The sequence below is a fragment of the Stegostoma tigrinum genome, chromosome 8 (assembly GCF_030684315.1).
Source record: "Stegostoma tigrinum isolate sSteTig4 chromosome 8, sSteTig4.hap1, whole genome shotgun sequence".
NCBI lineage: Eukaryota > Metazoa > Chordata > Chondrichthyes > Orectolobiformes > Stegostomatidae > Stegostoma > Stegostoma tigrinum.
This window is the reverse complement of record NC_081361.1, coordinates 96,093,320-96,118,511: the sequence shown is the minus strand read 5'-3', so window position 1 is coordinate 96,118,511 and position 25,192 is coordinate 96,093,320. Positions and strand designations below refer to the sequence as shown.

The following is a 25,192-nucleotide window of genomic DNA, read 5'->3' as shown; positions in this document are numbered from 1 at the left end:
TAAACTAAAGGAGGCAAGATTAGCAGATTGGTTAAAAGGTTAAACTGATGGCTTGCTTTCAAGGAGGAACTTGCAAAGTGGGGGAGACGCACGGGTTCAGGGGAGGAATTTCCGAGATTGTGGACTCAGCTACCTGTAGGCCCGTCTGGCAATTGGTAATTGTGGGGTAAGGAGAATACTTAGAGAGCGGCTGCGGCACAGAATGAGGCAATTCAACCCATGGTGTCCATACTGGTTTTCCCCAATATCTCACTCCTCCCTCTTTCCCGAGGGCCAAAAAAGAGCTTCCTTTCCAAATCCCTGTCAAGCACCAGGATTAAACCATCCTGCGTCAGACTTGCAGTCAGCGCAATCCAGACCCAAACCTCTCACTGCTTGGCAAAGGATGTTCTCACATCACCTTTGCCTCTCCTTAAATCGGTGACTCTGTTGTCAAAGTGAACAGTTTCTCCCCGTCCACTCTGATGAGAATTCTCAGGATTTCTAGCATCAACCTCCATCAACCTTTTATGCTCAAAGGAGAATAGTCCCAGCTTCTCCAGACGATTCACACAGCTGAAGATCTCCATTCCTGGAAACATTTTTTCAAATCTTCTCAGCGTCACCTCTCCAATGCCTTCACCTACTTCCTATATTGGCCACAACGCTGCAGTTAAAGCTGAAGAAGTGTGTTGTACAAATTCAATATTATTTCCTTGCCTTTGTGATCCATTCCTTCAGCTCTAAAGGGACAGCAAATATTGTCTCCATGTCTAATCTTTCAAGACCCCCTCAGGATCTTATAGGTTTCAACCAAGTTGCTTCTTAATCTTCTGAACTCCAGCAGATACAAGCCTAGCCTGTCTTACCTTTCCTCACCCATTCCCAACACTAGGCTTGTAATCCTTTCTTTGAACAGTTTCCCTTGCACTTACATTGTTCCATAAATAAGGAGACCAAGATTGTACACAGTGGTCCCATCAATGCACAGTAAAACTGAATCATAAACTTACTACTTTTCAATCTGTCCCACAATAAACAAGAACATTCTGTGCGCTTTCAAAGGGCATGATGATAATATCCAGTCCAGGGGGTCTACATGCTTATCTAAAACAGAGGGATCCCTTTTGCTTCATGGGTACATTTTTCCCACCATGGCCTTCACTACTGCCAAGCATTCCCACATTCTGTGCACAAGTGGGTTTGGACGAGGGAGGGTTGGTGGTTGTGTGATGATGGGTGGGGGAGAAAGGGCCAATGAAACAAGCATTACCCTCCAGAATCACAGCATTGATACAGTGCAGACAGAGGCCATTCAGCCCATGATGCCAGCTCTACTATCTCCTGCCATATCCCTGCACACCATTACTATCCTAAAAAAAATCCAATTCCATCTTGATTGCCTCAACTGAACCAGCCTTCACTAGAAGCAGTACATAGCACACCCTGAGTATTCACTGAGTGAGAATGTTTTTCTCATATCATCCTTGCTTCTTTTGCACATCACTTCAAATCTGTGTGGGGCTGGAGAAACACAGCAGGCCAGCCCTTGTTATCTCAGACTCCAGCATTGGCAGTTCCTACTAAATTCAAATCTGCGCCCTTTCATTTGTTTACCTATTACAAGCAGAAACAGTTTCTCCCTATCGGGTCTGTCCAGTCCAGTCCACTCATGATTTTGAAAATTTTGCAGTCAAAATACCTCTCAGCTGCCTTTTCTCTAGGGATAGTAGTCTTAACTTCTTCAATCTATTGTCATAACCTATTTCCTCATACCTGGAACCATTCTGATAAATTGCTTCTGCAATGTCTCCAATGCATTCACATCTTCCCAATAATAAGTCACCCAGGATTGTGTAGAGTACTCCAGCTGAGGTCTAACAAGGGTCTTGTTACAAGTTCACCATCACCTCCTTGCTCTTGTACTCAATGCCCCCATTAAAAAAGCTTTATTTACTGCTCTCTCCAGCTGCCTTGTCACCTTCAATGATCTGTGCACATATGGCCCAAGACCTAATTACAAAGCTCATGGAAAAAGTGCTCTCTCTGTCCTTTCATTCCTTGCTATTGGATGCAGATCTTTCCTTGCAGGTGAGTTTCAGTGATAGTCAGTATTCAGTGTGTGATCCTGGCTAACTGCTGAAACTGGGGTGTGAAACTGCAAACTCAGAGGACAACGACGGACATTTCTAACGGGTCTTGCAGCCCAATGTCTCTACGCCAACGTTTCCGTTCCACTGGAGTGTCCTCTGTCTTTCCTCATCTCAATCATTAAATAGAACTCTCAATTCCTTTTTTATTTCACTGCCCAGCCTCCTCTGTATATGTTCCTCACCTCAACCACCAACCAACCACTCACCCCACCCACCACCACCACGAACCCCACCCCCCCACCCCTTGCCCAACCACCACTGCCGCAGGGATGAGCTCTGCACTCCCAACATTCTTTGGGTAAGGAAGTGACTTCAGAATTCCTTCTTGGAATCCGTCCACTCACCTTTCCTTCCTTCCTTACTCACCATCTCTCACCACTGCTTCCCCAGGCCAGAGATATGATACTGCACAGACGTGGCCATTTGACCCATCTTGTCCATGCTAACCCAGCCAACTTAACACAGGAGCTGAGGACTCTCCCGATCTACAGGGCCTGCTCAGCTGGTCACTGGATAAACTCACTAAATTAACTAAAGAGCTAAAAAAAATCAGATTTTGTTCAGCCCAGCTAAAAGAACATACAGGGTTGTGGATCAAAGCGATGTCTGAAGTGGGGAAAGAAGCCTATTTTTTTGAGGGTCGTGTGGTGAGATGGCAGAAGAGTTACTGGAATCATTTGAGAAAAGTTCAGATTTGTTTTTTTGGCTGCACTAGATCTGTGGGTTTTCCTCTTGCAGAGCAACATCACAGAAAAGCCACACCAGGACACGCACGTACAACATCCCCAATCCGAAAGACAATTCTTTTTCTTTTTGTTTTGTCAATATATTTCTTTTCCCCCCTACCCCAGGAACTGACCTTGGTTAAGTGTTGAAGTGCTGTTGATTTCACCTGAGATAAAGGAAGATTCTGATTGTTTTCGCACAGTGTCATTCCACATCCTTCTAATACGACTCTGTGAATAGGCCAAATAGGCTGGTGAGCAAAAAACACGCCGGAAAAAAAGAGAGAGAAAAAAAAGGCCGGTCTACATGAGCGATTACAAAATGGACGGCTGAACCTTGACATGTCTAGGACCGTGGGCGCGTTGCTTGACTTTGCATTGACTTTGGTGAGACTCTCTCGGTCTCCATTGTTCTCTAGGCCTGCTGGGATAGGAAGGAGGCCGCTTCACACCAAATCAACACCCTTGGATGTTCATGAACATCTACCCAAATAGATTAGCACTGGCTTGGGGGAGGATTGGGAGTGCTAACCCATTGCTTAGAGAGAGGTCATCGAGTGGGAAATGGTGAATGAAGCCAGCCTCCTCTCCTGAGAAGGCTCTAAGCTAAAAGCATTCTGCCTTTTACGTCGATTCCCAATTCGGAACGTCGTGTCTCCCAACCACGCGCACCCACCAGCTGAGTGCCCATAAACAAAATGTTGGCTGTTGTTCAGTTCGTTTATGTGGGCCGCTCTCCCCTGTTGAGAACTAATTCAGATCCAGAGGCAATGATCCACCCTTGTCTTGTGTTCACTCAGGAATAGCTGGCTAGGCTTTTGAAAACGTAATGATTCAGCTTAAAATCTGAAATAAAAGCTGGAGAGGGCAGGACAAAACAGGCCTGGCAACGTCTATGAAGGGTGAAACAGTTAATGTTTCCAAATAAAGACAAAAATTGCTGGAAAATCTCAGCAGGCCTGGCAGCATCTATGGAGAGAGTTCAGAATTAATGCTTCGGGTTGGGAGGCCCTTCCTCATCAGAACTGCTTTATTTTTTTGAGAAGAAGATAGAAGCAGGCTGTGTGGGGGTTGGAGACCATGTTTTTTTTTTCAGATTTTAGTTAATGTTTCGAGTATGGTTGTAGAAAAACACCAAAGAACTGTGGATGCTGAAAATCAGATACAAAATCAGAAACTGTTGGAAAAACTCAACAGGTCAGGCAGCTCCTATAGACAGGAATCAGAGTTAATGTTTCAGAACCTTTTTTGAATACTGCTTTATTTTTTGGGGAAGAGGTAGACGTGGGCTGTGGTGGGGATTTGGAAGGCTATGAGCTTGGAGGCAGTGGTGAGCAAGTCACCAGAAGAAGTGGACACAAGTGTGTGATGTTCCATTTTGGGGTCATAGTCTTGGGAGGGAGTAATTCTGAAGATAGATCACTGGACATGAAACGTTCACTCTGTTTTCTCACCACAGATGCTGCCAGACCTGCTGAGCTCTTTCAGCAACTTCTGATTTTGTTTCACGTCTGGTATGACTGTTTTGGGTCACACTGGATGCTTTTCAAACAATTCTTTCACAGAATTTTGGAAACATTTACTCTGTTTTCTCTCTCTACAGAAGCTGCCAGACCTGCTGAGTTTCTCGAGCACTTTCTGTTTTGCAGATCTCCACAATCTGTAGTCTTGGGCTAAAATGTGAGAACGTTAATTTTGTCTGGTTAGTGGCTAAGCCATCAAGCATTGAAATCATTTTACACTGAATACTTAAGAGAAGGAAATACGAGCATTTCAAATCATTTTAAAAACTGATACACGGCCAATGATTAACAATCACGCAGTAAATACTTTGCTTTTTTCTGAGTTGGTGCCTTTGGTTTGAAAATCAACCTCAGAGTAAAATATCAGCAGAAGATAACTCATGTTGTGATTTCCACAATCTTGGGCTTGAAAGCTTCCAAAGCACAGGGTAATTGGCTTAGGAATAGCAAATAAAAATGATGCATATTCTCAAGATAAAGGCAAATGTTTCGGTCTTTTGTTACTCATCTGTGCCAAAGGGCCTGTCTCTGTGCAGTAGGACTCGAGCGCTGGAATCACATTGGCGTTGTACATCTAAGGGAGGTCTTGCCAGAGCTTATCAGAAGCAAGATCAGGGCAGCACTATGGCTCAGTGGTTAGCACCAGAGACCCAGGTTCCATTCCACCCTCAGGAAACTGTTTGTGCAGATTTTACACATTCTCCCCGTGTCTGCAAGGGTCTCCTATAGGTGCTCTGGTTTCCTTTCACAGCCCAAAAATGTGCAGTTTAGGTGGACTGGCCATGCTAAATTGCCCATAGGTCCAGGGATGTGTAGGTCAGGTGGATTAGCCATGGGAAATGCAGGGTTAAAGTGACTGGGTGGGATGCTGGGATAGCAAGGTGTAGAGCTGGATGAACACAGCAGGCCGAGCAGTATCATAGGAGCAGGAAGGCTGACATTTCGGGCCTAGACCCTTCCCGAAACATCAGCCTTCCTGCTCCTATGATGCTGTGTTCATCCAGCTCCACACCTTGTTATCTCAGATTCTCCAGCATCTGCAGTTCCTATTATCTCTGGGTGGGATGCTCTTTGGAGGGTTGGGGTACACTCAAGGGGCTGAATGGCCTGCTTCCTTGTTGCAGGAATTCTATGCAATTGATAATGTTGGAATGCAGGTGACAATGGGTCGACTTGACTTCTGATGTTAGATAGAAATTGTCTTTTCTTTGGTGACTATGCTGGGGTCTTACACAGCAACCCATGTGAAATCCACGGTGCATTTTGTGGGAAATTGCCAAATAAAAGAACAATTATATATGTTTATTATTGTGTATTTTTTACATGGTAAAATTGTCCTTAAGGTAGTTCATCATAGCATTGTTATCTGGAACAAATTTGACACTCACCACACCATGAGATAACAGGGCAAGGAATGGGAAACTTGGAAGAAAGAAGTTTTCAGGAGAATCCACAAGGAAGCGAAGGTGGGAACGAGAGGGGAGGGAGATGGAAATGCTCAAGAGGGCACAGTTGGATGCCTATAAAGGCAGAAAAGATCACAAATATAGGGAAGGCTAAAACCGTGAAGGGATAACATTGAGCAGTACATAGGGGGAAGAATATAGACCAGCAGTGATAATGCTCATCTCTCACTCACATCTCAAAACACCTCATACAGAATGAAATAGTTGGCAGTGCTGTCAGATCACTAAAGCAGCAAGGAAATGTATTATCACAGATTGTTTGGAGTCTCAAATGTTGCTCTGATGAGTTCTAGTTAGTACTGCCTCTGCTGCGAGGCATGTTAATAGGAAGCAACACAATTTGAGCACTAGAGACTGAAACATGAAGAAACAATTCCCTCATTTTTAACACCAGGTTAAAAAAAAACAAGTCTAACTCACAATGACACAATCAGCTGCATAATGCAAAGTGTCTCACCTGGTATACGTGGTTATTCTGTTTTTGAAACTAGTTGCCGGTGCTGAAGTAGCAAAATGTGGTGGTTAAATTTACACAAGGTGATGCCTCAGACTGGCAAATGAGATCATGGACCATCAGTTCAGTTTCAAAGGAGGAATGCAGTCCAGGACCCTGGAGAGCACTTACTGTTCTTCAGTCTGGTTCATCAACTTGAGTGAGCAGTGCCCGGCAGAAGATCCCAGGTCAGATGCCTGTATTTCTAGCCTTGTCTAAACTGCTCTCAAGAGCCCAGGGTTTTGCTTTCTTCTGTCCAATACTAACACAAACCCACTGACCAAAATCACGAGAACATTGAGGTTTGAAAGATGACTTCTAAACCCCAAAACTATTTACTCTATTTCTTTTGTTCTGAAGTAGTCATACCGGACTTGAAATGCTAACTCTGTTTCTCTCTCGCCAGAGGCTGACAGGTCTCTCCAGCTCTTTCTGTATCTAGTTCAGCATCCGCAGTGTTTTGCTTCTGGAGCATGATCATTCTTCTTTTCTAAATGTGGGAGACAGGTCCTAAAGATTAATGAACTTGAAAGTTGGTATCAACCTTCCTTTTCAACAAACTATGTAATTTCGACAAAGGGAGTCTGGTTACAAGGATGTTGCCCTCTACAAAGCTTTATGGAGATGGTTTATTGGGAAACAAAGAAAGAAGTCGCTGGAAAATCTCAGCAGGTCTGGCATCATCTGTGGAGGAAATTCAGAGTTAATGTTTCAGGTCCAGTAACCCTTCCTCACCGGATCCGAACCGTTAACTCGGATTTCTCTCCGAAGATGCTGGCAAAGCTGAGCAGGTCTGGCAGCATCTATGGACAGAAATCAGAGTTAACGTTTCGGATGCGGTGAGGAAGGGTTACTGGACCTGAAACGTTAACTCTGATTATTCTCCACGGATAATGCTAGACCTGCTCAGATTTTCTAGAAGCTTCTGTCTTTGTTTCTGATTTCCAGCATCCACAGTTCTTGTGGATTTTATGCTTTAGTGCGATTTGGACAAAGTGGGTGAGTGGTCAAATGCATGCCAGATGAGGTTTGCTCACGGTTATCTACTTTGTAGCAAAAACAAGGAGGTCGATTATTATCTGAATGGTGATAGATTGGGCAACATGGAGGTGCAACAAGGCCTGGGTGTCCTTATACACCAGTTGCTGAAGGTAAGCATGCGGGTGCAGCAGGCGGTAAAGAAGGCAAATGCTTTGTATATTGGCCTTCATGGTGAGAGGTTTCTAATACAGGAGCAAGGATGTCTTGCTGCAATTGTACAGGGCCTTGGTGAGACGACACCTGGAGTACTGAGTGCAGATCTGTTCTCTTTACCTAAGGAAAGACGTTTTAGTCATGGAGGATGTGCAACAAAAGTTGACCGGACTATTCACACATCAATTCTCCCTATCCTCGGAATCAGAGACTGGATCAGTTAGGTCTATGTTCACCAGAGATTAGAATAATTTGCAGGGCAAGGCGTGGGAATCTCACAGAAACCTATAAAATTCTAACAGGGCTAGACAGGGTAAATGTGGGAAAGGGGTTCCCGATGACCAGTGAGTCCAGAATCAGGGTCACACTCTAAGGATATGGGGTGGTCCATTTAGGACTGAGATGAGGAGAAATTTCTTCACTCAGAGCCTGTAGAATTCTTTGCTATAGAAAGCGGTTAAGGCCAAAACGTTGAATATTTTTGATTAGGATACAGATATAGTTCTCAGGGCTAAAAATAATCAAACATCTCTCACACTCAATTACCAAATTTACATTGTTCTCTTGGGAAGGAAATCCCCAAAATGAACCAACACAAGAGAAACCCCTCATCTCGATCCAAACTGGGAGGCCATTTATTTATAGACTGAAAGCAACAGAGTTTCTCTGTGAAAGAATATGGGATATTTTTCTTAATAAAAGGTGCCATTCACACAAGGTAGTGTTGTCAAAGAGACAAGGAAGGCAATACACAGTTGGAAGCTGCCATGAAATACATTTGGCTAAAAAACACATGGCTGCTTGCTGAGAGAGAGAGGTGATGGGGGGGGCACTTGTTTGATGGCTGTGTCTCTTTCTGTGCCATGTCTTGCAGGGTAGAAGTAAAGCAGTAAATTACACCAACCATGAGTCAATGAGGAGAGCCTGAAGTCCTTTCATATACACAACATCAGAACAAGATTCATCTCCAAGTTAGATGTCCACACTACTGAAAACCCAGTTCAGTAAGGCAGAGAGATTAATGCTTACTGCAAAATAAAATCTTGCATTCATATACCACAGGACATTCCAAAGTGTTTTCCAGCTAATGAAGTACTTTGAGAATTGCAATCACTGTTGTCAGGTAGGAAAAGCAATGAGGCCAGCATGTGGCAGGGGAGGAGGGGCAGAGAGAAGGAGGAAGAGAGAGGAGTGGTCAGGGCTGGGATTGGAGGAACATATTGCCTGCCGGACGATCAACTCAGCGAAAGATGCTTTTTGGTCTGTCTGAAACTTGTTGGTTTTCTGGAATGAAGAGTTGACCTTGACCCAGTGTTGGCACATTCCAACGTTTGGGACTACATTTTTTTTCTATCCATTTGTAGGCATCGCTGGCTGGCCAGCATTTCTCGGTCTAAAGCTTGGGCCTGTTGCCCACAAGGTGTAGTGGGGAAAGACCACTGTCTGAGGTCTCCCTGCTTAAGTTAAATGGGCGTCCGTTCAGTTATCAGACCCTCCTAGTGTCTCAACTGTTTGTAAATATAGTCTGGTTCAAGTCACAGATGTCTTTGGGATAGAGTCAAAGTTTTTCAGTCCTTGATATGTACAGAAACAAATTGCGTTTGTGACTGTATATACATAAAGACACTTTTTATGAATAAAACATATTTTTGAAATGGAGGTAAGGGTTTCTCCCAAGGCCAGCCCATTACACTTTGGGTATGCTGTTGCCTGCAATATCTCCAAATGTGGGATAAAAATAAACATTGAGGCAAATGCCCCAATCAGAAATCAAATAGGACCGAGTTCCCAAAGTGACTCAGTGATCGTCCTTTGCTGGTGTGGTGCTGCCCAAAGAGACCCTTGTGATTGAGCCAGTATCAGAGTGAAATTGAAGGCTCTGGAGCTGCGACACCCCTTGTCTCAGTCTAAAAACAATTATGAAGTTTCAGTGAATGACGCAGAACGGAAGAAGGACCACTCAACCCATTGTGTCTCTGCTGGCCCTGCTGCAAACAATCAACCATTGAGGTGTTCTGATGCATGTCACTATGAAAGCACAGACGCAGAAGGAGGCCCATGGTCCCTTCGGTTGGGTGCATTCTTTAATTATTTGATTCTCACAGAGGTCAGGCATGGAGTCAAATTTAAGAGCACAACCCAGTCAGTTTCCAAAGGGTATCCAGAACACTGGAGAGTGCAGTCCCTGGTAAACAGCGCTGAAATCCTAGCTGTAAACCGTGTAATGCTGTCTGATGCTAACGCTGTGATGACAATCATAAGTGGTTGATGAGGAAACAAGACGAGCCCAACTTTCAATGTTTGTCAGCAGAACCCTGCAGCTGCCATTAACATCCCTGAAGAACAATCACAACAATGCATATTTTGAAAGGGATAGCATCAAGTAGGCTGAAGGTGCCTTTTCATTTGAATGCTTCTTACAACGAAAATGGCACACATTTTTATTTGCTCACGGGATGTTGGCATCACAGGCCGAGACAGCATTTACTGCTCATCCCTAATTAATCAGAGGACAGTTGAGAGTAACTGCAGTTATACAAGGCACTGGTGAGGCCACATCTGGAGTACAGTGTGTGGTTTTGGTCCGCTTATTTAAGGAAATGCATCATTTCAATGGAGGCAGTTCAGACAAGGTTCAGTGGGGATGATCCCTGGTAGGGAGTCACTGGACCTGAAACATTAACTCTGCTTTCTTGCCGCAGATGCTGCCAGGCCGGCTAAGTTTTTCTGGGAACTCCTGTTTTTGTTTCTGATTTCCAGCATCTGCAGTTCTTTGGTTTTGTTGCCTGACTTAGAGGGCTTGTCTTATGAACAAAGGCTAAACAGGTTGGGACTCTAGTCACTGGAGTTTAGAAGAATAAGAGGTGATCTCATTGAAACATATGGGATTCTTAAGGGGCTTGACAGGGTAAATACTGACAGGATGTTTCCCTCATGGGAGAGTCTAGGGCCAGAGGCTAAGGTCTCAGAATTACAGGGCCCTAATTTAAGACTGCTCTGAGGAGGAATTTCTTCTCTCAGAGGGTTGAGTGTCTTGGAACTATTTTTTAATATTCATTCATTGGATGTGGGCATCACTGGCTAGGCCAGCATTTATTACTCATCTTCCCAATTGCCCAGAGGGCAGTTATGAGCCAATCACAGTGTTCAGGGTCGAGGGTCACACATAGGCTAGATCAGGTAAGGATAGCAGATTTCCTTTCCCAAAGGGCGTTAATGAGCCTGATGGGTTATTAAGACAAAAAAAAAGAGGTTGCCATTAGACTAGCTTTAATTATGGAATCCAAAACTCACCATCTGCTCTGATGGGATTTGAATCCATGTCTGCAGGGATTGGGCTGTGCTTGCTAGCCCCTTAACAGTGCCAATACTCTACAGCTTCCCTATCTGCCTCAGTGCCAACGGGTAAATTGTAGTCAAAGGGCTGTTGCACTGGAAGGCAGTTGGAGAGTGGAACGGAGGACTAGTAAAAGCACAGGTCAGCAGTGGACTAGTAAAAGCACAGGTCAGCAGTGTGAGCTGCAAATGAAAACTACTTTAAACAATGCCATCAAGAGTTTGGAATCTGCAAGAAGGAACAGCAGCAAAGGTGTGAACAGAGGTACAAAAGAACAGATTACAATCGAAAAATCTCATGCGTGTTCACAAAAAGGAACTGCAAATTGGGTACAAAGCAAAGGTAAGTTAACATCTCTTCAGTCACAGATTGATGTCATAAAATTGAAGATTGCAGAGAGAAATCGATAGGTAGGGATAAAATAACCAGCATTAATAGTGTTGTTCCAGACAAGAATATATGTCCTGGACGCGAACACAAAATGAAATCCCTTTTCAAACCTGCTACTTTATAGCTCCATCATTCACAGCGAAAGCACAGGTCTGTCACCAGCTTTGCTCGTTTGGTGCCACTTGTGTTTTCAGAAACAGAAGGTCGTGAATTTAAATCCTGCTTGGGGACTTAAGCACATAATCCAGTCTGGCAGGCCCAGTGTAGCTGCTGAGGGAGTGCTGCACTCTCAGAGAGAACGTCCTTCTGAGGGTTCACAGGTCCACGGCACTAGATGGTGGGTGTGTCCAGCACCAGGGGTCACAGTATGAGGATTCAGGGTAGATGATTCAGGATGGAGATGAGGAGATATTTCTTCACCCAAAGAGTGGTGAGCCTGTGGAATTCATTACCACAGGAAGTAACCGATGCCAAAACATTGGATGTGTTCAAGAGGTGACTAGATATAGCACTCGGGACCAAGGAGTTCAAAGGTTATGGAGAAAATGCAGGATTAGGCTATTGAGTTGGGCGATCTTCCATGATTGTGAAGAATGGACAAGCAGGCTGGAAGGGCCGCATGACCCCATCCTGCTGCTATCTTCGAAGCTTTTGTGCTCCTAAGATGCTTCTTGGCCTGTGTTCATCCAGCTTCACACTTTGTTATCTCGGATTCTCCAGCATCTGCAGTTCCCCATTATCTCTGCTGCTATCTTCTATGTTTCCATTCCCTCAAAAATAGGCCAACATTCTTGTCTCAATCAGTACCCCCTAAAGATGAATTAACGGGCTTATCCTCTCACGTTCTAGGTGCAGAACCTTGCTGTGAACAGAACTGGCTCCTATGCAAACTCAAGGACAACACATTTCTCAATAACCACAAAGCAGTTCTGTGTGGACCAAGGGTGTCTGTATTACAGAAAATCTAAATTTGCTCTTAGCACTTAGAGTTCTGGAACCCAGGGAAAGTGTTTGTTTAATTGTTCTTTAAAGATGACAGGTTAGATTCCCGAGAATGGTATGAAAAAAAATTATGAGGACAGGCTCTATGGACCAGGTTTATATTCTAATAATTGTATTGCTGCTAAGAGACACAGTGTGGAAGCTTTTCATCTTAAGACTCATCAGGTCAAAACTGCAAGAATGCCAAATTTCAAAGGGGAAACAACAATTTAAACTGCATGTTAAACATGTCTTCACCACTGCAGTTATTGACATCATTCAGCAAAAAAGGTTTGCAATGTGGCTTTCAGTCCTTTATCTCCGGGAACCAATCCATTTCCAAATATTCTTGATAATGCTTGAAAGGAAGTCATGTATCTTTGGAGCTCTCTTCCTCAAAGGCAGGGTCCTTGACTAGTTTTAACGCAACGGTAGGTAGCAAGGGGGTGAAAGGTTGTTGGAGGGTGGGGAAGACAGCAACGTGATCTGCCATGATCTCACTGAAGGATATGGAGGTTCAGTTGGGGGAAGGGTGTACAAGTCGGCTAAAGAAGAAAAACTGTTGGAGAACCCACAGAGGAAAATTCGCCTCCCCTTCTCTCCTGATTTATTTCAAAACCCCCTTCCCCTCCCTCATTTCTAAAGAAGGTTCTAGGCTCAAAACGTCAGCTTTTGTGCTCCTCTGATGCTGCTTGGCCTGCTGTGTTCATTCAGCTCGACACCTAGTTATCTCTCGTCTAATCTCATGCCTGATATGTATGTTCAGACATAATCTTTGCTGTTGGCTTATTTGCATCTTTAAACCCGACTCTAGGCTGACTTCTGTGAGAATCAAAGTGTTGAAGAGCAAAACCAGATCAATGAGCTGAGTGGCGTCCAATTCATTGCAAACTGCTCTCAAAGTGGGCGAGGGGTTGCCATGGAGAATGCACCAGTGAATAGTCACCTTGAAGCATTTGTATTTTTGCAATGGTTAGGCTTATAACCCCTTAAACTAAGGAGAAGGGGTGAAGGTTTATCACCTCTCAAACTGCAGGAGAAGGGGTGATCTTAGAGCACTTAATAAGGAGAACTAAAACTGTCCCTTGGCAAGGAACAGTCCAGAAGATGGGGGAAACAGCATTAAAATTGGAGACAACAATCCTGACAGAAAGTATTCTTCGTACAAAGGTTGAGGAAATTTGCAACTCTCCTCCTCATTAAAAAAACATTGCTGGGCATCAACTGAAAATCTTAAAAATAGGATTGAGAGGTTTGAGATACTGGAACTAAGCTGGATACAATGATCCACAATCTAACAGAATGGCAGAACCAGTTTGAGGGGTTGAGCTTTCTCCTCCTGTTCCAGTGTTGCTATGGAATAGCGCATCTAGGAGTTAGACTTAGCCAGGCTGGGGTAAAGAGATGGTGTGCAACATCTGTGATACTAATCGAGAGATTCAAGTAATGTTCCGGGAGCTGGGCTTGAATCTTGCCAGGGCAAGTGGTGGAAACTGAATTCAATAAAAAAATTAAACTGGAATTAAATGTCTAATAATGACCATGAAACTGTTGTTGATTGTCAGGGGTCAAAAAAGCAACACCCAATCTGGTCCATTAGCATTCCCTTCGGGAAGGGAACTGCCTTCCTTACCTCGCCTGACTTATATGTGACTCCAGACCCATGACCGTGTGGTTGGTCTTAATGGCCCTCTGGGTAATTAGAGATGGACAATGACTGCTGCCTTTGCCAGGAATGCTCAGATTCAATGGATTTATGACAAATTTAAAAACCTTTCCCATTGAGCCACCTCGCTCAGAATTGCTTGTGGTTAGGCTACTCATTTCTCGCTAAATGAATGAATGAGTCAAAGTACAGAGGCTGTAGTTTCTGATCTTTGACAGCACAGGGTGGTCAATGTAATTTTAACTTAACGAGGAAAGTAAATGATTGGTTCTGTGTGAATGTTACAAAATGATATCCGGGGATGGGGAACGCTAATGAAAAGAAACAGAAAGTGGTGGAGAAACTGAGCGGGTCTGGCAGTAGCTGTGGAGACAGAAACAGAGTTGGCCTTTTTTGAGTCTGGTCTGACTCTTCTTCAGAACTGAAGGTGGGGGGGGGGCAACGAGAAATGATGGTTTTTATGTTGTAAAGAGAGAGTGCAGGAGCACGTGGAATAAACAGTACAGATAGCCTATAGCAAAGGGCAAAGGGAGAGCTAATTGTAGTTATTATTGGTATCAACCATCAACACCTACTCTTTGCTTTATCACTCCTCTATTACTCTCTGGCTTTTGCTCTGGGACACAGTTTCCATTTGTCCCACTTGCTCCATCTCCCTTTACCTCCAGTGTAAAATCCATTCTTTCCCAGATCCCTCATGTTCTGATAAAAAGTCAGACTGGAGTCCAAACATGCACCCTGTTTCTCTCCCCACAGATGCTGCCAGACCTGCTGAGTTTCTCCAGTACCTGTAGTAATTTGCTTTTCTTTGAATGGGGCTGGGGAGGGGGAGCTTCTTATCCGCGCACGCAGCTGGGACATAATGGACTAATGCATCAATCATGAGAATAATTACAAAAGTGTGGTCACTGAAGTGTGCAGCTCCAGGAATTCACAGCAGGTTAGGCAGCAATAAGCTCCTCTAATGCTGCTGGACCTTCTGTGTTCCTCCAGCTCCACGTTGTATTTTCTCCTCCAGTTAATATCACATCAAAATTACTCCCCTGGTTCTGCACTAGAGCATCACCCTGAAGTTTTGTCCTCCGGTCTTTTGGGGGAGTGGGGGTGGTAATTGAATCTTCCGTCTCAGTAGGCCAGATAGTGATACTCACTGCATCATGGCATGGCAATGATTTCTAGAATTCTAACAAAACAGAACTCAAAGAGAGCTAAAATGTCGCCAGTTTGGCTGTTGCATGTCGATCTCTGCTTTCGCTCTGTTCAGGAGCTGTGACAGATACTGTCTTTGAAAATGACCTTCTGTTCACCTGCGGGATCTCAGCCTCAAACTTAAAAGGTATCGTGGGCCCCTGAGTGTAGCCATCAGCCAACTTCCTTGCACCCTGTCCCAATCTGTGTTCCCAATTTGGTAACAACGTAAGAACCAGGAGCAGGAGTAGGCTATTCGGCCTCTCTATTCTGCTCTGCCATCCAATATGACCATGGTTGATCTTCCCTTGGCTCCACTCCACTTTCCTGCCCATTCTCCGTAACCCTTTAACCCCTTACTTAGTAAAGGTCTATCTACATCTTCCATAAATTTACTCAATATCCCAACATTCACCACACTCTGGGGGAGTGAATTGCACAGACTGTTTTGGAGATGTAATTCCCCACATCTTTGTTTTAAATCTGTTACCTCTTATCCTAAAACCATGACCTCTCACTCCAGATTTACTCACACGAGGGAGCATCTGCTCTATCTTCTACATCTCAATCAGATCTCCTCTCACCCATCTGAATTCCAGAGAGTATAGGCCTAAATTTCTCAATCTCTCACCTGAAGACAAGCCTTTTATCTCTGGAATTAATCCAGTGATCCTTCTCTGAAGACAATTTCAACTAGCACTGCTCAGAAAGAGTGGGTGGTCAAAACAACACTGCGAGTTTGTGGAGAGGGGAGGTGGGGAGGACAGTAAGGATGACTGGCTGTAAGATTGTATCCTCAATCCTCAAAGGGTGAAACTCTCACCTCTCCTCTGGTAAAAGAAGACAAGCCTACAAAGCTATCAGTTGCATTGTTCGAACACCGATTATCCCTCGACCAGTTATATCACCAAACCCCTGAGGTCTGGAACCCAGCAAAACCCCAAACACCAGGCAGGGTCACTTCCAGAGAAAGCTCAATAGGACAGGGATAACAAGGTGTGGAGCTGGAGGTACAGAACAGGCCAAGCAGCATCAGAGGAGCAGGAAGGCTGACGTTTCGGGTCTGGACCCTTGTTCAGAAGAGTCAGCTTCCCTGCTCCTCTGATGCTGCTTGGCCTGCTGTGTTCATCCAGCTCTGCACCTTGCTATCTCAGATTTTTCAGCATCTGCAGTTCCTACTATCTCAATAGGGCAGGGACTACTTTCTCGTTACAAAATCAGGAACTCAGTCAAAAAGGCAGAATACTAATTTTATATGCTTCATTCAACACACCTACATCATTCCCTTTTTTTTAACATCTTCTATTCATCCCCAAGTCTTTTCTGACCAATTTCCAACCCCAAAGAACATCTGTTTGAGTCTCAGCCTGGAGGTGCAGTCCTGTCAGTACTTGCCCGTCTTCCGATTCCTCAGTCAAGCTGCTGCTCCCCCGGTGCGAACAGTGGAACAACATGCAGGCTGATCGACTGCAAGGGGCTAGATGGGGCACATCAACCTTCCCTGTCCTCAGCCCCCCGTGCACCTCGCATCCCAGCCCGAGTCAAAGAGAGAGAGAGAGTCTGGCCGGCTCTCTGCTTCCTCAAAGCAAAGGGAGAATCGAGACGAAATGAAACCAACTTGTGACAGGGTTGACACGGAACGTGAGTTGGCAGGGATGGAACCTGGGAGCCTGCCCCTACTCCCCAACTCAGTGTAACTTCTCCCTCTAATAGAGTGCTGAGAAATGAGAGGGCAGTAAGGAGTGTCAATGGTGGTGTATGGGGAACTCACTGAGATCCATCAGAAAACAATAGCGCATCAAATCCATCCTCCCCTGAAGGAACTCCTCCACCTGGGAAGGCATTAACTTACAGAAGTGGAAAGGTATTGGAGAATGAGCTATTCACAAAACAAGCTGCATGAAAGATTTTAGCAGAGTCAGGCAGGTCAATCGACAGTTACACAAGCCAACGAGACGTAAGCACGTTGGGGAGGCTGAAGGATTTTTTAGTTGCAACAAAGCGTAATATGACGAGGGGGCATAAGAGAAGGCCATTCGGCCCCTTCAGCCTGTTCCAGCATGCATTTACATCATAACTATCTCGTACCAGAATGTCCCCTGAGGTAGGTGTGACAAAATCAAGAGGAGGTTTTTTAATTGGTACTGCGCCACACTCCAGTTGGAACTGTGGGTGACAGATGGCCCTTCGGCCTCTCATGCCTATGCCAGCCCTCTTGGAAGTACAACCCAAAGCATTTCACAACCGTCTGGCTACTTGACCACCCCCCCGCCCGGGGACCCCTCTAACTGCTTATGCTTTTGAGGATCTATCTACGTTACAATCTGTTCCTTTATTCACAGCATGGTCCGCTGGCTTTGCTGCCCTTATTTGCTGGGCTAGACGTTACTCAGGAAACAGCCAACCCCTTTTGAGGCAGTGAGTTCCCATTTGTACATCTCTCCAAACACAAAATTTCTCTTCCCTCCCACCACCTGACAATCACTTTCAAACCTGCGCCCTCCAGTCACTGGCCCCTTCATCCAATGGGAGGTCACCACCCTGTGGTAAGTGGGAATGAAGTGGCATTGCCAGTGGGCTCGTTATCCAGTGATTTGGGCTAATCTTCAGGGGACTTGGGTTTGAAATCCAACTAAGGCAAGAGAGGACATCAGAATTCAGGCCAGAAGTCTTTGGTAACCGTGAAACAATGGCCGTGAGGACCATCTGGCTCAGATATGCAGCATCTAGTGAGTGGGCTGGAGGCCAGGAGCAGGGTGGGGATGGAGGTAGGAGGTAGCAAGGTTGGGGTGGAGGCAGAATGGAGACCAGGAGCAGGATTGGGGTGGAGGCAGAATGGGGATGGAGGCAGGCTGGAGGCCTGGAGCGGGGTGGGGTTGAAGGCAGCACGGAGGCTCGGAGCAGGGTGGGGATGGAGGCCTGGAGCACGGTGGGGATGGAGGCCAGGAGCAGGGTGGGGATGGAGGCTAGGAGCAGGGTAGGGATGGAGGCCAGGAGCAGGGTGGGGATGGAGGCTAGGAGCAGGGTGGGGATGGAGGCCAGGAGCAGAATTAGGGTGGAGGCAGGATGGAGACCAGGAGCAGGATTGGGGTGGAGGCAGAATGGGGATGGAGGCAGGCTGGAGGCCTGGAGTGGGGTGGGTTTGAGGGCAGCATGGAGGCTTGGAGCAGGGTGGGGATGGAGGCCAGGAGCAGGGTGGGGATGGAGGCAGGCTGGAGGCCAGGAGCAGGGTGGGGATGGAGGCCAGGAGCAGGATGGAGCAGGGTGGGGATGTGGGGAGGCAGGCTGGAGGTCTGGAGCAGGGTGGGACGGCCAGTGTGGATTGGCGATGGCTGTTGGTCTGGGGACCAGTGTGAGCGGCCAGCAGATTGACAGCCTGATCAGACCATGTGTGGAGGCCCCCTGCGCTGGTCTACTGCTGTGCCTGTATAGAAAGACTGTCAAGTCTATCTTTTTAACTTTACTTCCTTTTTTAACTTATACTATGAATAACTGGAAGGTAATGTAACTTTCTTTTTCTTATTTCTCTGTTTTAGCATCTAAGGTTTGTACCTAGGTATTTTGTTCCTAAAAATAGCACCATATGGGGCGACACTAACTTTTTTACTGTACTCCTGTATTTGAGCACACATGACAATAGGCCACATTCTCATTCTACTGGTATTGGAAATCCGCTATCTTTACCTGGTCTGGCCTAGTGAATCTTTCAATATCACCTTACATGTCTCACACTCTTATTATGTGAGCGGCCATAATAATTGCTACATCAATTCGAAATAGTCTCCTTGAGGCAAAGCACACACCATGTTGACAATCACTCCAAGGTTATTATTAGAATGTTAACACCGACTAACAAGTGCGTGTCTTGTGGTGTTGATCCTACCTCTGGATTTGAATATTGGGGTTCAAGTATCACCTGATCCTGCAGATATGGACAGGTGGAATTAAAACAATTTTCTAAGACTCCAGAACCTCAGCAATGTGGTTGACTCTTCATTCCCCCTGAGATGGCTCTGGTAGACAAAGAGACCATGACGGTCAAGCACCAAATGCTGGTCTTACTTGTGAAGCCCACTTGCTATGAAAGGGAAGAAGCTACTCCTCGTGATTTTGCACACCTCCGTTACATTTCCCCTGAGCCTTCTCCGCTGGGAGGAGAATTGCTCCCAGCTCGTCCGTTCTCTGCACTGTAATGGAAGAGGTTCTCGCGCCTCGAGGTACCTGGCTGCCAGAGGAGTAGCGAGCGCTGGTCCTACTTGTTGACGCTTTGGCAGAGTTGAGGGAGTTGTCGCCGGTTAGCCCGCTGCAGCACTGCGAGTGGCGGAAACACTTGTTGTATTCCTTACGGACCTGCAGGTGTGGAAAAAGATGAGGCGTTAGTGCACTCTACACACCAGCATATGGCATCAACTTACTAAAACCTGATGGAGTTGTCTCCTGAGGCAGAGTCAACGGTGACACTCAGAATCATAGAGTCCCCACAGTGTGGAAGCAGGCCCTTCGGCCCAACAAGTCCAAACTGACTCTCGAAGCATCCCACCCAGGCCCATCTCCCTACAACCCACTTCACCTAGACACCCCTGAACACTACGGGTAATTTAGCACGGTCAATCCACCCTAATCTGTACATTTTTGGATTGTGGGAGGAAACCGGAGCACCCGGAGGAAACCCACGCAGACACAGGGAGAATGTGCAAACTCCACACAGTCACCCAAGGGTGGAATTGAACCCGGGTCCCTGGCGCTGTGATGCAGCAGTGCTAACCGCTGAGCCACCGTGCTGCCTAATTTTTTTATCCCCAAGGGCTACTTCTGGTAGGGGGGATTCAAAGAACAAAACAAAGTCTTGGATTCACTTTTGAAATGAGCGTCTTGCATGCACATGCTGAATTTCTGAAGAAGGGTCCCGAACCGAAATGTCAATGTTCCGACTCCTCTGATGCCACCTGACCTGTTGCGTTCGTCAAATTGTTAAGCCACAGAAGGAGGCCATTTGGTCCATCTCTCCCATGCCTGTTCTCTGTAATGGTAGGCAGCTAGGAGCGCCCCTCCTTTTTCATGAAAGGAGTTCTTGAGGCTCAAGGGATTCAGGCCCATAGGGAGAAAAAAGGAACAGACTTGGATGCCCAGCCATGCTCATATTGAATGATGGAGCAGGCTCGAAGGGCCAAATGGCCTACTCTTGTCCCGATTTCCCATGTTTCCTTGTTTTCTCTGTAAGCTTCAGTTTTTTCTTATTTTCAGATAATTACTCCAACCCCCTTTTGAAAGTTACAGCTGAATGTGTCTCCACCTGTTCAGCCAGCACATTCCAGCACAAGCCTCTTGTTGAGAGAAAAGGACTTTTTCTTTCTGTCATGTCACCCCTTGATTCTTTCGCTCATCACTTTAAATCACTGTCATTTGGTTCTCACAGCTTCTGCCAATGGGGACAGTTTCATCCTATCAACTCTGAATCGGCTCACCATTAGATTAGCTTGTTTTTCTACATGTTAATGAACTGTGGGCATCGCTGGCAGGGCCCAGGATTTATTGCCCCGTCCCTAGTTGCCCCTTGAGAAGGTGGTGGTGAGCTGCCTTCTTGAACCGCTGCAGTCCGTGTGGTACAGGGACACCCGCAGTGCTGTTTGGGAGGAAATCCCAGGATTTTGACCCAGTGAAGGGACAGGGATATTGCTCAAAGTCAGGTAGTACTTGGAAGGGAGCTGACTGATGGTGATGTTTCCGTGTATCTGCTGCCTTTGTCCTTCCTGATGGACCTACTGGGAGTGTGGAAGATCTGTCTAAGCAGTGTTTGACAGTCAAGGGTTATGGCAGGGGCAGGGAACAGACTTGTGACTACAAACCAATTCCACATGAGGCTGAGGTTACTATAAAGTTTCCACCTCACTCCTTACCCGAGACATGGTGACCCTCAGCTTAAACTCACCACCATTCATCTCTCTCTAATTGCTGAGCAGCCCTAGGGTCCATTGATACTGCAGTGACTGTGCCCTAGATCGTATCAAATCATAGAATCCCTACAGTGTGGAAACTGGCTCTTCAGCTCAACAAGTCCACATTGACCCTCAGAGCATCCCATCCAGACCCATCCCCCTACAACCCACCTGATCTACACATCTCTCAACACTATAGGTAATTTAGCATGGCCAATCCACCTAGCCTGGATATCTCTGGACTACAGGAGGAAACCCACGCAGACACAGGTAGAATGTGCAAACTCCACACAGACAGTCGCCCAAGAGTGGGATCGAACCTGGGCCCCTGGCGCTATGAGGCAGCAGTGGTAATCACTGAGCCACCATGCTGCCATCAAATGATAGCACCTTCTCCTTCTCCCAAATCCTATGTCTGTCATGACTTTGTACACCCCGACCCAATCTACTCTTCACCACCCTCTTTTCATATCTTCTTTAATTGAACCACTTCACATTATTTTCCATGAGACCAGAAATACACAGGACCAGATGCGAGGCAATTTTGTGCTTATTCTGCAGAGAATTAGGATTGAGTGACAAATGGAACTGTGATTTAATTTTAGAAAAGGTCACGCTCCCAGGGACAGCAGGGAAATGAAACCGCAATGGGAGCTCGGGCTGATTTTACACCACACTCCCCACCTCTGATCCGAAGTGACAGGGCTGATCCCGTTGGCTGATTCAACACAGGCCTGTGATGAAGGATGAGAGCAACAGGCCAGCTTTGGCTTCAGGGAATGTGACAACTGGGTTTTGCAAACTGATGTATATCCTGTTAATTATTGCCAATAAAGTTGACAGAGTTAATAAATGTCGCTTTAAGCAGCAGCAATAAATTAGATTCCAAGGAGTATTTACAGCAATAGAGATGAATGCATAAAGGATGAACGTCAATACCTCAGTGTCTGGGCCCTTGTTGTGCCCTGTTTTTTTTTTCAACGTGAAATCTAGTTATGCCAGTCTGTTTGCCTTGTTAGCGCAAATTGGAATTCCTGGTAGGATGTTCTATCACAAATTGCTGCTTAGTGGATGTGACACACAGGGTGAACAGCTGATTGTGTGTTGCTAAGTTAGACACCATCATAATACAGCTGGACTTAAGGTACATAAGGATGTGATTGCCCTGGAGGGGTTGTAGAGAGCATTCACCAGGATGTTGCTTGGGATGGACTACTTTATTGATGAAGGGAGGCTGGATTAACTTGAGTCGTTTTCTTTGGAGTGGAGGGGGACCTCATTGAGACATATAAGATTATGAGGACATAAACAGGATGAACAGAGAGCAGCTGTTTCCCTTCATTGAAGGATCAGTAGTGAGGGGGATATTATTTGAAGATGAAGGGCAGCAGGGTTAGAAGGGATTTGAGGAAAGTTTTGTTTTCCGCCTAGAGGTCAGGGGTGTCCGGAATGCACTGTCTGAGAGGGCAGTACAGCCAGGAAAACTCAAACTCTAAAAGCTACTTGGGTGAGCACTTCGAAAGCGACTTAGCATTCAAAGCTCGGTACTGGGGTCATAGAATCCCTACAGTGTGGAAGCAGGCCATTTGGCCCATTGAGTCCACACTGACCCTCCAAAAAGCATCCCACCCAGACCCGAACCCCTATCTTGTCCTTGTAGCTCTGCACTTCCCACGGCTAATCCACCCAGCCTAACAGTGGGCAACTGTGGTCTGGGATAATGTGGAAAGTGGAACAAACAAACAAAAATTGCTGGACAGACTCAACAGGTCTGGCAGCATCTGTGGAGAGAGGAACAGAGTTAATATTTTGAGTCCAGTCTGACTCCGTCACTCTCCCAAGAGGAGCAGTGGTGTGGGCCAATCAATATTTATACTTCAATTAACAATACTGGTCAGATTCAGTTTATTGCCCTGTGAGGAACGATCAGACAGGCCAAGCCTTCATCCTCCAGAGATTAGAAGAGTCAGAGGTGACTTAATTGAAGCTTGCAAGCTCCTCAGGGGACTTAACTGGACGTGTGGGAGAATTCAGAACAAGGATCACAGTTTAACAGGATCATTGCCCACTTAACATAGAGACAAGGAAAGATTTTCTTCTGTCAGAGGGCTGAGAGTCTTTGGAGTTCCCTTCCTCAAAAGGCAGTGGATGCGGAATCTTTAAATATTTTTGAGGCAGAGGTCGGTAGATACTTGACAACAAGGGGATGACAGACGACTGGGAAAATGCAGGAATGTAGAGTCAAGGTTAAAATCTTAAATCATAGAACCACAGAATCCCTACAGTGTGGAAACAGGCCATTCAACCCAACAAGTCCACACTGACCCTCCGAAGAGCATCCCACCCAGACCCAGCCCCCTACCCCTGCATTTCCCCATGTCTAACCCACCTAACCTAAACATCCCTGAACACTACGGGCAATTTAGCACGACCAATCCACCTACCCTGCACATCTCTGGACTGTAGGAGGAAACCGGAGCACCCAGAGGAAACCCACACAGACACAAGGAGAATGTGCAAACTCCACACAGACAGTTACCTGAGGTTGGAATCAAACCCAGGTCCCTGCTGCTATGAGGCAGCAGTGCTAACCACTGAGCCACCAAAACTCGCCCAAAATCAGATCAGCCATGACCTCACTTGATGGTGGAGCAGGGTGGAAGGGCTGAGTGGCCTTTTCGTATTTCTTGTTTCACATGAAGCAGATTATCTGGTGACAGCTCCACTGTTGCTTGTGGGCACCTGCTTTGAGTAAACAGCTTCTGCGGCTTCCCGCAGGGCACCAGTGATTCGAGTTTGGAACATTTGGCAATTTGCCGGATGCTGTGGCTTGAGTTGATCACCCAAACTCCCTTCAACTGCAGTTTTACCAGGAGGCAGTCAGCATTTTTCTGGTTCTGAAGAAGAGTCACACCGGACTTTTCTGTCTCTTTCTCTAATGCTGCCAGACCTGTTGAGTTTCTCCAGTAATTCTCTGTGGTTGTTATAGTTTGGGAAATACTGGTAGGCTTTCCTGTAACACATTAGTTTTGCTCTTGTGTGACCTCTAAAAATCGTGCTATAGGTAGTTCTGCTATAATGTGTGTTCATGAATGCAAATTGGCTGTAAAGTGATTGATGAATAGTGGACACTGTTTGGATAACTCGGCAAACTTTCTGCTGTAACTATTTTCTATAGCAATTTCCCTATAACATGATTTTCTACGGCGATTTCCAATAGTGATGGATCACACAGGAATGCAACTGTCAAGTTATAGAAGATCGACCTGTACAGAAAATCACGGTATGGAGAAATCGCTATACCTACACCGCAGAAAGTTTGTGTTATTCAAACAGCGTCCGCTATTCATCAATCCTGTTGCAGCCAATTTGTGTTAATGAAATGTGCTGGAGCGGAACAGCGCCCTGTTTTCAGGCGTGCCAGTATTTGTGAACAGCAATGTGTAAATGCAACTCTTGTTTTCCTACAGTCTGTGGCAAAGGGAATGCTTTTATTCTTGATTTGAAACACAGAACATGGAACAGTGCTCACAAAAATGTGACTTTCAGCCCTCAACATTGTGCAGAGCATGCTGCCAAACTAAACTATTCCCTTCAGCCTGCCCCCCACTCCGTCCCTTGCATGTTAATGTGCTTATCTGAACACGTCTGAAATGCCCCTATTGTATTTACCACCCCAACCAGCCCTGGTAGCGTGTTCCAGACTCCTACCCCTTTCTGTGTAAAATACTTGCCCCTCACATGTCTTTTCAACTTCCCCCCAACCTTAAATGCATGCCCCCTATAGTATTACACATTTCAACTCTAGGTAAAAGATTCTGACCATCAACCCTACCTCAACATTTCATAATGTTACAGACTTCCATCGAGTCCCCCTCAGTCTCCACCATTCTAGAAAAAAAACAATCTGAGTTTTTCCAGTCTCTCCTGAGAGCTCACACCCTCTAATCCAGGCAGCATCCTGGTAAACCTCTTCTGCACCCTCTCCAAAGCCCCCACATCCTTCCTGTAACGTGGTGACCAGAAACGAAAGCAAAATTCTAAGTGTGGCCTCACCAAAGTCTTACAAAGCTGCAGCATGACATCTTCACTCTTGTACCCCAATTCCCCGACCAATAAAGGCAAGCATGCCATATCTCTTTGCTCCCATTCTATTTTCGT

At 45.9% G+C, this 25,192-nt stretch overlaps 1 protein-coding gene across 18 annotated transcripts in view; it reads right to left on the bottom strand.

Annotated features, from left to right (window-relative positions):
* Positions 1 to 25,192, bottom strand: part of adgrl2a (adhesion G protein-coupled receptor L2a) — a 470,025-nt gene that overhangs the window by 19,906 nt on the left and 424,927 nt on the right. For 16 of the 18 annotated variants that reach the window (XM_059648145.1, XM_048538964.2, XM_059648147.1 and 13 more), the window contains 2 exons: positions 19,317 to 19,445; positions 2,992 to 3,088 (listed from right to left, as the gene is read on the bottom strand). In XM_059648145.1, the coding sequence (XP_059504128.1) occupies positions 2,992 to 3,088; positions 19,317 to 19,445 (226 nt within the window). The remainder of the gene's footprint in view (positions 1 to 2,991; positions 3,089 to 19,316; positions 19,446 to 25,192) is intronic. The other 2 variants (XM_059648149.1, XM_059648153.1) reach the window with 1 other exon arrangement.